This window comes from Oncorhynchus mykiss, chromosome 19 (genome assembly GCF_057628025.1).
Source record: "Oncorhynchus mykiss isolate SJ-2025 chromosome 19, ASM5762802v1, whole genome shotgun sequence".
In the NCBI taxonomy this organism is placed as follows: domain Eukaryota; kingdom Metazoa; phylum Chordata; class Actinopteri; order Salmoniformes; family Salmonidae; genus Oncorhynchus; species Oncorhynchus mykiss.
The window spans coordinates 24884920-24897170 of record NC_143040.1 but is presented as its reverse complement, the minus strand read 5'-3'; the positions used below and the strand labels follow the sequence as shown (position 1 = coordinate 24897170).

Here is a 12251-nt window from a genome sequence, read left to right as displayed (position 1 = left end):
CTGAGGAGTGTATGTCTGTGTAATCTGTGTCACCTCTCTCTTCAAGGAGGATGAGGAGGTACTGCTGGTGAAGGAGGAGGGCCTGGAGAACCCTGAGGAGACCATGGTCATGGAGGACAACCAGACTACACCACCTCCTGAACCCACAGAGGAACCAGCTGAGCAGCACAGGACCACACACAGTCTCACTGAGGTGAGCCCACTGTGAACTACTGTCTAAATTATATTTGGTCAGGGTCCATATCCACAAAGCCTTTTATTTTTTAATTAACAATGATTTATTTCAAACGTCAGGATTTCCGTTAGGGAAATGTGGCACCGGACAATGTAACCGGGAAGATTTATTTACCGTCCATTTGAGAAAATTACCGGACCCATATGCCGTGGGTGCATAACCCATTAATATCCACCCACGTTGCTCAGAACGACATAAATCACATTTCGTTTATGGTAATGCATCTTAACAGAACATGCAACTCATGTAATGAAGCAGCCAAGAAAACAACATTTTAAACATTTGCCAAAAAGCAATTCGTGGGAAAACACCATTGCTAATATGGTTAGGATTGTGGCGTCTGGACAATAAAAGAAAGTTGATATGAAAACCAATAGAAAAGGAGAGAAATGGCATAGTGGTGGGTCCAATAAGAAAAGAACATGGAAATAAATTAGCCAAAATTATATATACTGAACAAAAATATAAAATGTCTAAACATCTAAAGTGTTGGTCCCATTTTTCATTAGCTAAAATAAATGATTCCAGAAATGTTCCATACGCACAAAATGAGTTTACATCCCTGTTAGTGAGCATTTCTCCTTTGCCAATATAATCCATCCACCTGAGTGGCATATCAAGAAGCTGATTAAACAGCATGACCACTACACAGGTTCACATTGTGCTGGGGACAATAAAAGGCCATTCTAAAATGTGCCGTTTTGTCACACAACACAATGCCACAGATGTTTTGAGGGAGCGTGCAATTTGAATTGACAGGTTCTAAATTAACCTTATAAGCCCTTGCGAGTAAGATGTTAAATGTATTTCTCCATCCCAATCTTTTAACATTTCTTCCATGTCTTGTCCCATTATATGAGTTTCTTGCAACAGGGCTATGACCAATGTTCCCTCAAAAAAAATTGGGCACTGAGCAAATTTCAGGTCTGCTGAGTGCAAGCTTGAGCATTAAAAATTCTGTGCAATTTCCAGCACGCCGGTACTCTGAACACTGAGGCTGTACCTTCTTTAATGGTGCAGTTTAACAGTGGCCATTTAGGCTACTGTGGCTATTTGATCATAATGTAGACCTACCAGAGTGGCCTACCATCAAAAACAATGGAGAAAATGCATCCCATAACATTTTAACATGTTAATAGCTATTCTATCATTCAGCCTACAGTAGCAGCCAACATTCCATGAGAAAAACATGCAGGCCCTGACATTAACCTGTTTATCCACTTGTCCTTCAGACAAGGAGGTGACTGAAAATGTTGTTTGATTTCAAGAAACCACTTTACTAAATAAAAAGCATTATTATTCCCATACCATTATTACAGAGAATCACACAAACGATGCTACCTTCTGCCTATTGTCTACTTAGTTTATTAGGGCTCCCGAGTGGCGCAGCGGTCTAAGTCACTGCATCTCAGTGCTAGAGGCATCACTACAGACCCTGGCTCGATTCCAGGCTGTATCACAACCGAACGTGATTGGAGTCCCATAGGGCGGCGCACATTTGGCCCAGTGTCGTCCGGGTTAGTCTCGGGGAGCTGCCCTGGCAGCCTCGGGGAGCTGCTGGACATGCAGCTGAGGGAACATTAGCTATGACACATTTAATTTATTACATTTTATACATAATTTATTTAGGTAATTAAATATTTGTTTCCTTTTAATGCGATGTGCCGTAAACTTCACATTCCATGAAATGATGTTCAATTCAGAAAATGAATTCTGTGTATTGGCCATGAATCATTTTTTTTATATATTCACATCTAAAAAATGTATGGCTGTAGTACCATAGGATGAACCATAGAGTGGGCTCTCATGCCGCGTTAAAAACAACTCGGAACTGGGAACTCGGAAATCTCAGTCTTCCGACTTAAGTGCGTCCAAAGCAATTGGGAACTCTGGGAAAAAAACTAGCTCTGACTGGGGAAAATCATCGGTCATCCAACCCGGAATTCCAACTCGGGTCTCTTTCTAGAGCTCCGACTTTCCGACCTGAATATCACCGATGTCATGATTTGACCTCATATTTTTTCGAGTTCCGTATTTTGATCTAGGATCCGTTTTTCCTTTAAGATGATAATGAATAAGATTAGTTGGAAAGATCCTAGATCAGCACTCCTACTCTAAGACTCTTTGTGAATAAGGACCCAGGTCTTGATTTATTTTGTATTAAGTGTGGTACCATGCCTTTGAATTATCAAACCATTAAAAGGGAAGCTAGAGGTAATTTTGTGAACCAGTGCTAACTAGCTGGAAGTCTTCCGGTACAGCTAGCAAGCTAGTTAGCATTGGTTCGCTGAATTACCTCTTAACTGCCTGCATATTGGACGCAGAGACAATAATGGTATCCACGAGTTCATCTGATTCATCTCTTTAAAGAGTGTCACGTAATCAAATCAACTAACAGGTTTGCATCGTATCAAGTCAACTAACATGTTTGCATAGTACTCATGGCAATCCCTCATTGCTCAATCAGAAGATTCTCCATAGCAGGGTTCTCATATCAGATTTCTTGATCCAACATCCTCTCACTCTGTACCTCTTACAGTCAGTAGACATGGAGGATGGGAAGCCTGATCTGCTGATAGTCAAAGTGGAGACAATAGAAGACGAACCAGAGAGCATTGATCTGCTGAGTCAACTAAAGATGGGGGAGCAAGGTAAGGGAGAAATACATATAGCCTCCATACAGTACAGATCTTCAATGGGAATAGTGATGCATCTGGTTATTATTTTCTTCATTTATAAAATACAATCAATACAACTTATGTTCACACACATCATTTATGTACTTGACCAGGACATTGACTCAAACTCCATATTTAGAGTTTTCTCTGCCATGTTTGTAAATGTCTATTTTGTAACTTCTTCCTGTAGGTGGTTGGCTGGAGCCTAACAAGGGAGACTGGGCAGCCATCTTGGAATCCCAGACGGGCGCAGCCAAGGACCCAGGGGACCACATCACTGAGCAGGGCGAGATAGTGGAGGTCAGTGGATGGTACAGTGTCCTCAACTCTGGGCTGGGGAACAACACTATTAGCCACAACCCCCCAAAATATTCCTAGTAGTGTACACACAATACCCCATAATGCCAAAGTGAAAACAGGTTTTTAGAAATCTTTGTAAATTTAATACAAATAAAAAACATACCTTATTTATATAAGTATTCAAACCCTTTGCTATTAGACTCGAAATTGAGCTCAGGTGCATTCTGTTTCCATTAACTTCTCTAGGGTAGGAATTTTGGATGAAAAGCGTGCCCAAATTAAACTGCCTTCTACTCAGGCCCAGAAGATAGGATATGCATATAATTGGTACATTTGGATAGAAAACACTCTAAAGTTTCCAAAACTGTTAAAATAGTGTCTGTGGGTATAACAGAACTGATTTGGCAGGCGAAAACCTGAGAAAAATCCATTCAGGAAGTAGGATTTTTTGTTGTGGTTGTAGTTTTCTATTCAATACAGTATCCATTGACTTAGGACTCAAATTGCAGTTCCTATGCCTTCCACTAGATGTCAACAGTCTTTAGAAATTTCAGTTTCAGGCTTGTATTCTGAAATATTAGGGAGTAAGAGCAGTCTGAATGAGTGTACCCTGCTGTGTCACAGAGCTTTTTCATGCGCGTGACCGAGAGAGTGCCTTTCTTGTTTACCTTTTATATTGACGACGTTATTGTCTGGTTGAAATATTAGCGATTATTTAGGCTAAAAACAACCTGAGGATTGAATATAAACATTGTTTGACATGTTTCTATGAACTTTACGGATACAATTTTGATTTTTTGTCTGCCTGTCGTGACTGCGTTTGAGCCTGTGGATTACTGAAGAAAACACGCAAACAAAACAGAGGTTTTTGGATATAAAGAGAGACTTTATTGAACAAAAGGAACATTTATTGAATAAATGTTTGCCAAAAAGGCACCTAAAGACTCTGACCATAAGAAACAAGATTCTCTGGTCTGATGAAACCAAGATTGAACTCTTTGGCCTAAATGCCAAGAGTCACGTCTGGAGGAAACCTGGCACCATCCCTACGGTGAAGCATGGTGGTGGCAGCATCATTCTGTGGGGATGTTTTTCAGCGGCAGTGACTGGGAGACTAGTCAGGATCGAGGGAAAGATGAACAGAGCAAAGTACAGAGAGAGCCTTGATGAAAACCTGCTCCAGAGCGCTCAGGACCTCAGACTGGGTCGACAGTTCACCTTCCAACAGGACAACGACCCTAAGCACACAGCCAACGCAACGCAGGAGTGGCTTCGGGACAAGTCTCTGAATGTCCTTGAGTGGCCCAGCCAGAGCCCGGACTTGAACCCGATCTAAAATAGCTGTGCAGCGACGCTCCCCATCCAACCTGACCGAGCTTGAGAGGATCTGCAGAGAAGAATGGGAGAAACTCCCCAAATACAGGTGTGCCATGCTTAAAGCATCATATCCAAGAGGCTGTAATCGCTGCCAACGGTGCTTCAACAAAGTACTGAGTAAAGGGTCTGAATACTTAGGTAAATGTGATATTTCAGTTTTTTTTAAATAAATTAACAAAAATGTCTTAACCTGTTTTTGCTTTGTCATTATGGGGTCTTGTGTGTAGATTGATGAGGGGAAAAAACATGTTAGAATAAGGCTGTAACCTAACAATGTGGAAAAAGTCAAGGGATCTGAATACTTTCCGAAGGCACTGTGTTCCCTACAGGTTATATCCGTTCAGACCCCAGTCTTACCTACAGTTGAAGTTGCAAGTTTGCATACACTTAGGTTGGAGTCATTAAAACTCGTTTTTCAACCACTCCACAGATTTCTTGTTAACAAACTATAGTTTTGGCAAGTCGGTTAGGACATCTATTTTGTGCATGACACAAGTCATTTTTCCAACAATTGTTTACAGTCAGATTATTTCACTTATAATTCACTGTGTCACAATTCCAGTGGGCCAGAAGTTTACATACACTAAGTTGGCTTTGCCTTTAACCTCTAATGACTCCCCATCCCGTGAACGGGACCGTTGTCATCATCTGACACGAATTAGCATAACGCAACAGACATAAATATTACTAGAAAATATTCCTATTCATGAAAATCACAAGTGAAATATATTGAGACACAGCTTAGCCTTTTGTTAATCACCCTGTCATCTCAGAATTTCAAAATATGCCTTACAGCCAAAGCTAGACAAGCATTTGTGTAAGTTTATCGATAGCCTAGCATAGCATTTTGTCCAGCTAGCAGCAGGTAACTTGGTCACGGAAATCAGAAAAGCAATCAAATTAAATTGTTTACCTTTGATGAGCTTCAGATGTTTTCACTCACGAGACTCCCAGTTAGATAGCAAATGTTCCTTTTTTCCCAAAATAGTATTTTTGTAGGCGAAATAGCTTTGTTTGTTTTTCACGTTTGGCTGAGAAATCGCCCGGAAATTGCAGTCATGAAAACGGCGAAAAATATTCAAAATTAGCTCCATAATATCGACAGAAACATGGCAAACGTTGTTTATAATCAATCCTTAAGGTGTTTTTCAAATATCTATTCGATAATATATCCATCGGGACAATTAGTTTTTCAGTAGGACCGATTGGAGTAATGGCTACCTCTGTATTTTACGAGAGAATCTCTCTGGGCGCATCAGGTGACCACTTGCGCAATGTAGCCAGCCGCCTACGGGTATTCTTCAACATAAATGCGTAAAACTACGTCACAATGCTGTAGACACATTCGGGAATACGGAGAAAGAGTAATCTGGTTGAAAGCCCATTCACTGCTCAATGGGGACGCATTGGAACGCAGCGCTTTCAAAACATGAGGCACTTCCGGATTGGATTTTTCTCAGGCTTTCGCCTGCAACATCAGTTCTGTTATACTCACAAACAATATTTTTACAGTTTTGGAAACTTTAGAGTGTTTTCTATCCTAAGCTGTCAATTATATGCATATTCTAGCATCTTGTCCTGACAAAATATCCCGTTTACTACGGGAACGTTTTTTTTTCCAAAAATGAAAATACTGCCCCCTAGTCACAAAAGGTTTTAAACAACTTGATAAATTCCAGAAAATGATGTCATGGCTTTAGAAGCTTCTGATAGGCTAATTGACATAATTTGAGTCAATTGGAGGTGGATGTATTTCAAGGCCTACCTTCAAGCTCAGTGTCTCTTTGCTTGACATCATAGGAAAATCAAAAGAAATCAGCCAAGAGCTCAGAAAAATAATTGTAGACCTCCACAAGTCTGGTTCATCCTTGGGAGTAATTTCCAAACGACTGAAGGTACCACGTTCATATGTACAAACAATAGTACGCAAGTATAAACACCACGGGACCACACAGCCATCACACCGCTCAGGAAGGAGACGCGTTCTGTCCACTAGAGATTAACGTACTTTGGTGCAAAAAGTGCAAATCAATCCCAGAACAACAGCAAAGGACCTTGTGAATATGCTGGAGGAAACAGGCACAAAATAATCTATATCCACAGTCAAGCAAGCCCTATATCAACATAACCTAAAAGGCCGCTCAGCAAGGAAGAAGCCACTGCTCCAAAACCGCCATAAAAAAAGCCAGACTACAGTTTGCAACTGCACACGGGGACAAAGATCATACTTTTTGGAGAAATGTCCTCTGGTCTGATGAAACAAAAATAAAACTTTTTGGCCATAATGACCATCGTTACGTTTGGAGGGAAAATGAGGAGGCTTGCAAGCTGAAGAACACCATCCCAACCGTGAAGCACAGGGGTGGCAGCATCATGTTGTGGTGGTGCTTTGCTGCAAGAGGGACTGGTGCACTTCACAAAATAGATGGCATCATGAGGATGGAAAATGATGTGGCTATATTGAAGCAACATCTCAAGACATCAGGAAGTTAAAGCTTGGTCGCAAATGGGTCTTCCAAATGGACAATGACCCCAAACATACTTCCAAAGTTGTGGCAAAATGGCTAAAGGACAACAAAGTCCAGGCATTAGAGTGGCCATCACAAAGCCCTGACCTCAATCCCATAGAAAATGAGTGTGCAGAACTGATAAAGCGTGTGCAAGCCAGGAGGCCTACAAACCTGACTTAGTTACACCAGCTCTGTCAGGAGGAATGGGCCAAAATTCACCCAACTTATTGTGGAAAGCTTGTGTAAGGATACCTGAAATGTTTGACCCAAGTTAAACAATTTAAAGGCAATGCTACCAAATACTACTTGAGTGTATGTAAACTTCTGAGCCACTGGGAATGTGATGAAAGAAATAAAAGCTGAAATAAATCGTTCTCTACTATTATTCTGACATTTCACATTCTTAAAATGAAGTGGTGATCCTAACTGACCTAAGAAAGGGATTTTTTACGAGGATTATATATCAGGAATTGTGAAAAACAGAGTTTAAATGTATTTGGCTAAGGTGTATGTAAACTTCCGACTTCAACTGTACCTACACGTCTATGTCAAAGATAATAAAACAAAAACACTATAGTACTACAGTATTTTATATTATAGTTAACTGTGTATACTACAGGAAATACTACAGTAAAGTCAGCAAAAACACTACAGTGAATACTATATTATTTATTACCATACTATAGTACTTTTTCATGTGGGGGACCAGGATGAGACATAGATTTGGTCCGTGGGGACGGGGAGGTGTCCGTATGCAGCTGGAGAGAACAGACTTGGCTTGCTCCTTCCTGCTCCTATAGTTGTGATTCAGAGAGAATGATGGCGCCCCAACAGGTGCTGCCTTCAGCCTGCCTTCTATAGGATCTATCAACTGGAACATGGATCCTGGGACAACACAGACACTCCCTGGTCTTTGTCCTCCTCACACTCTCCTAATGTTATACCAGATCTCAGACAATGCCAGTGCCTCAACACTAAATGGCTACACAAGTCCATAGACAAGTGACAGTAGTAGAGACGTAAATCAGTAAAGGTGACAGCGCCAAAGACAAGCACTTCCCGTGTTCATTCTGTGAGAAAGCCTTCAGTTTCCCCAAACAGGTGGAGATCCACCAGAATGCACACGGGGAGAACCGTTCAGCTGCCACCTGTGCGGGGACAGTTTTTCCGACTTGTTCAACCTGGAGAGGCACCAGAGGGTCCGCACGGGAGAAACCCTACAGCTGCCCCCAATCTGAGAATAGGTTGCCCCACCAACACTAGCTGAAGATGCACCTGAAGGTCCACACTGGAGAGAGACCGTTTGCCTGTACTCACTGCAGGAAGAGTTTCTCAGAGAGGAGCTACCTCAGGATAGATACACCAGCAGAAAATGCACACGGCCCATGAGTATAGTGACATGTAATGTAGTACTAGTTAGTACATTCTGTCATTTTGGATGTAGAGGGAACTGGATGAGAAGAAATGAGGAAATAATGAGTATGATGAGGCAGAGTAGATGATAAGGTGATGGTTGTTGTGATGGTGTCTGTAAAAATGATTCACAAATGAAAGTGACACTGTGTTGATACCTTTATAATGGTGAAATGATCGTGCCTTAAAGGCTCAGTGCAGTCAAAAACGTGAGATATTTAGATATATTTTCTCACTCAGGTTAGAATAATACTTTGAAATTGGGAAAATTATAATACCCTTTTAGTGTAAGAGCTGTTTTGGTGGGATAGAGTTTTGGCCCTGTCTGGTGACAGCACCAGGTGGTAAATTAGTGTATAGACCAATAAGAGAGCGCCAAACCTCTCTGCCAACAACAGCTAGTTTTCCCCTCACCACTCCCAGACGGTCCTAGTTCAATTCTTGCTTGAGAAATTGCTCTTTGCTAAGAAGCTATTTTTGTTTCTTTTTGACCTTTTGAAAACAATCACAGTAAGGTACTTAGTTGTTAACCAGAAATGATTAGATACTGAGATAAAAAACAGCTGCATTGGACCTTTAATTAATGTTCACTGGACATAAAGTAGTGACGCTGTGTGTAATGTCATGTTGAAACTTTTCCAAACTATTCCAAAATTAATTTTATCAAAGAGAAGTTAGCAGATTTACATGTGTTACCATAGTGAATAAAGTTATTCTACTTCACATGTATAGTTTTGTGTAATAAAAGTACAACATTATGTGAGTGTATGACCATTTTGTTGAATTTAAATACAAAGTTGACTGTTGTTGTGCTGACTGACTTGGTTATTTTTGTATTATTGCCGGGACTGAGTTTCTGTTATCTCAGTCCAACCAAAACATTTTACTTAATTCTTGAATCAACACGTGGACTTTTTTTTAATAGTAAACTTGAATGGGTCAATATTGTTAGGTCCTTAAATCACAGTGTTAAAGATAGGCTTGACTGTGGTTAACATTTAATAATATCATGTTTCTGTGTGTACAGCAAAAAGTTTCTTATATAAACATTTATGTTCTTCTGTACAATTTGTGTTTATAGTCTGCAGTCCATGAGGACCTGCTGATGTCCGGTGTTGCTGACGGGAGAGACTGGACCTCTGTAGCGGCTGGTCACAAACCCTGGCCCCGGATCAGGACCCTGGATCAGGAGCTGTCACTGTTCCTTCCCGAGTCGCAACTAGGACCAAACCAAGAGGGACAGAGACTCCACCACCACACAGAACACAAGCAGTGGACAGGTGGACTGAACAACCTCAGTCCTGGTGGTCATCAGAGAGACAGAGGCTCCAGTCAGGGATCCAGTCTGCAGCCCAGACCCTTCTCTTCACAGTCTCAGTGCAGGGATGAAGCAGGGCCTGGGGCTGATAGAGATAGACCCTCCTGTTCCTATGATACAAACACCACAGTATCCATGATGAACAGAGCAGGTCACCCTGGGCGTCAGCCTTCACAGAGCGTGGTGGGAGACCCCCCTGGTGGTGTTCTTTCAGGAAGTCTGTCTTCAGGGTCTTGTCTAATGCCTGGTGACTGGGTTCATAGAAAGCCTGGGTCTAGCCTTCCTCAGCTACCTCATGGTTACCCCACAAATACAGACAGGGTCAGGATGGACGTTCACCACGAGAAGTACCTAGCCTATAACACAGCGCACAATCCCAACAACATTCAAACAATGGCTAGAGGCCAAGGAGGGAGCTCAAAGACTAACCACCTGAGGGCAGTGGCTCCTGCTTCTACCTCCTCTGTTGTCATTGGGTCACAACGTGGGAGGCCGAGCATTAGGACGGACGCCGACAAGCCGTACGCCTGCCTCACCTGTGGGAAGCGTTTCGCTGAGGCAAACTATGTGAAGAAGCACCAGACTGTTCACACCAAGGAGAGGCCCTTTAAGTGTAAGCTGTGTTACAAGAGCTTCTCCTTCCAGAATAACCTTATCAGACACAGGAGTGTCCACAATGGGAAGAAATCATAGAAGTGTATGAGTTTTACGCAGGGGATATCTGGGAACCATTGTTTAGCTGACATACACTACATGGCCAGTATGTGGACACCCCTTCAAATTGGTGACAGGTGTTTACAATCGAGCACACAGACATGCAATCTCCAAAGACAAACATTGGCAGTAGAATGGCCCATACTGAAGAGCTCAGTGACCTTCAACATGGCACCATCATAGGATGCCTCCGTTCCAAGAAGTCAGTTCATCACGTTTCTGCCCTGCTAGAGCTGCCCCGGTCAACTGTAAGTGCTGTGATTGTGAAGTGGAAATGTCTAGGAGCAACAGCAGCTCACCCACGAAGTAGTAGGCCACACAAGCTCACAGAACGGGACTGGCGAGTGCTGAAGATCGTAGCTCATAAAAATTGTCTGTCTGTCTGTTGCAACACTCACTACCGAATTCCAGACTGCATCTGGAAGGAAGAATGTCGGCACAAAAACTGTTTGTCGGGAGCTTCATGATATGGGTTTCCATGGCTGAGCAGCCGCACACCAGCCTAAGATCACCATGCACAATGCCAAGCGTCGGCTGGAGTGGTGTAAAGCACGCCGCCATTGGACTCTGGAGCAGTGGAAATGCGTTCTCTGGAGTGATGAATCTGGCAGTCCAATGGATGAATCTGGGTTTTGCGGATGCAGGGAGAACGCTACCTGCCCGAATGCATAGTGCCAACTGTAAAGTTTGGTGGAGGGGGAATAATGGTCTGTGGCTGTTTATGGTTTGGGCTCCTTAGTTCCAGTGAAGGGAAATCTTAACGCTACAGCATGCAATGACATTGTAGACAATTATGTGCTTTGTGGCAACAGTTTGTGGAAGGCTCTTTCCTGTTTCAGCATTACAATGCCCCTGTGCACAAAGCGAGGTCCATACAGAAATGGTTTGTCTCGATCGGTGTGGAAGAACTTGACAGGCCTGCACAGATCCCTGACCTCAACACCTTTGGGATGAATTGGAACACCGATTGCGAGCCAGGCCTAATCGCCCAACATAGGTACAGGACCTCACTAATGCTTTTGTGGCTGAATGGAAGAAAGTCCCTGCAGCAATGTCCCAACATCTAGTGGAAAAGCCTTCCCAGGAGAGTGGAGGCTGTCATAGCATCAAAGGGGGGGACCAACTCCATATTAATGCCCATGATTTTGGATTGAGATGTTCAACGAGCAGGTGTCCACATACTTTTGGTAATGTAGTGTATTATAGTTATGTGTAGTGTATTGGGGTAAGAGGGTTTTTTGGATTACTAGGTCCCTCGTTTGAGCCTCTGGGTACACTCATATTCTTACATGATACAGACTTGTTTGGTGTGCTAGCATAGCCAAAACACTGTCATTGAAGTGTAACACAACATGTCCCCTCTGAATTTGGTTTTGCCTATGTTCTATTCAAAACAAATATAATGTCTCCCCCCCAACATTATTCGGCATAATCAGGTGGTACCTGTTCCTTTATGTACTAAAAAAATAGGTGATCAAATCTGTTAATAAATGAGAAATCATGTTGTCATGCTCTTTTTATTTGCCTGTGTATCATTTAGAATAAAAATTGGCCTCGGCTTCCTTCGAACCTATAGGTTTCTGTCCTTGACACTGATGGGATCTAACCAGCCATTCTTATTAGGTCATTTACTGTAATTTTTCCACCACATTTGTAGTGAAAGAAAGTGACCGGTCAGCCATATTGGCACTCCCTAGTATGAATGA

At 42.3% G+C, this 12251-nt stretch overlaps 1 protein-coding gene across 4 annotated transcripts in view; it reads left to right on the top strand.

The window, feature by feature from the left end:
- Positions 1 to 12051, top strand: part of LOC110498492 (uncharacterized) — a 42584-nt gene extending 30533 nt beyond the window's left edge. For 2 of the 4 annotated variants that reach the window (XM_090210522.1, XM_036953726.2), the window contains exons 5-7: positions 2775 to 2886; positions 3104 to 3213; positions 9595 to 12051. In XM_090210522.1, the coding sequence (XP_090066648.1) occupies positions 2775 to 2886; positions 3104 to 3213; positions 9595 to 10524 (1152 nt within the window). In that variant the 3' untranslated portion in view covers positions 10525 to 12051. Of the gene's footprint in view, positions 1 to 46; positions 194 to 2774; positions 2887 to 3103; positions 3214 to 9594 lie in introns of all 4 variants that reach the window. The other 2 variants (XM_090210521.1, XM_090210516.1) reach the window with 2 other exon arrangements.
- Positions 12052 to 12251: the final 200 nt, after the last annotated feature.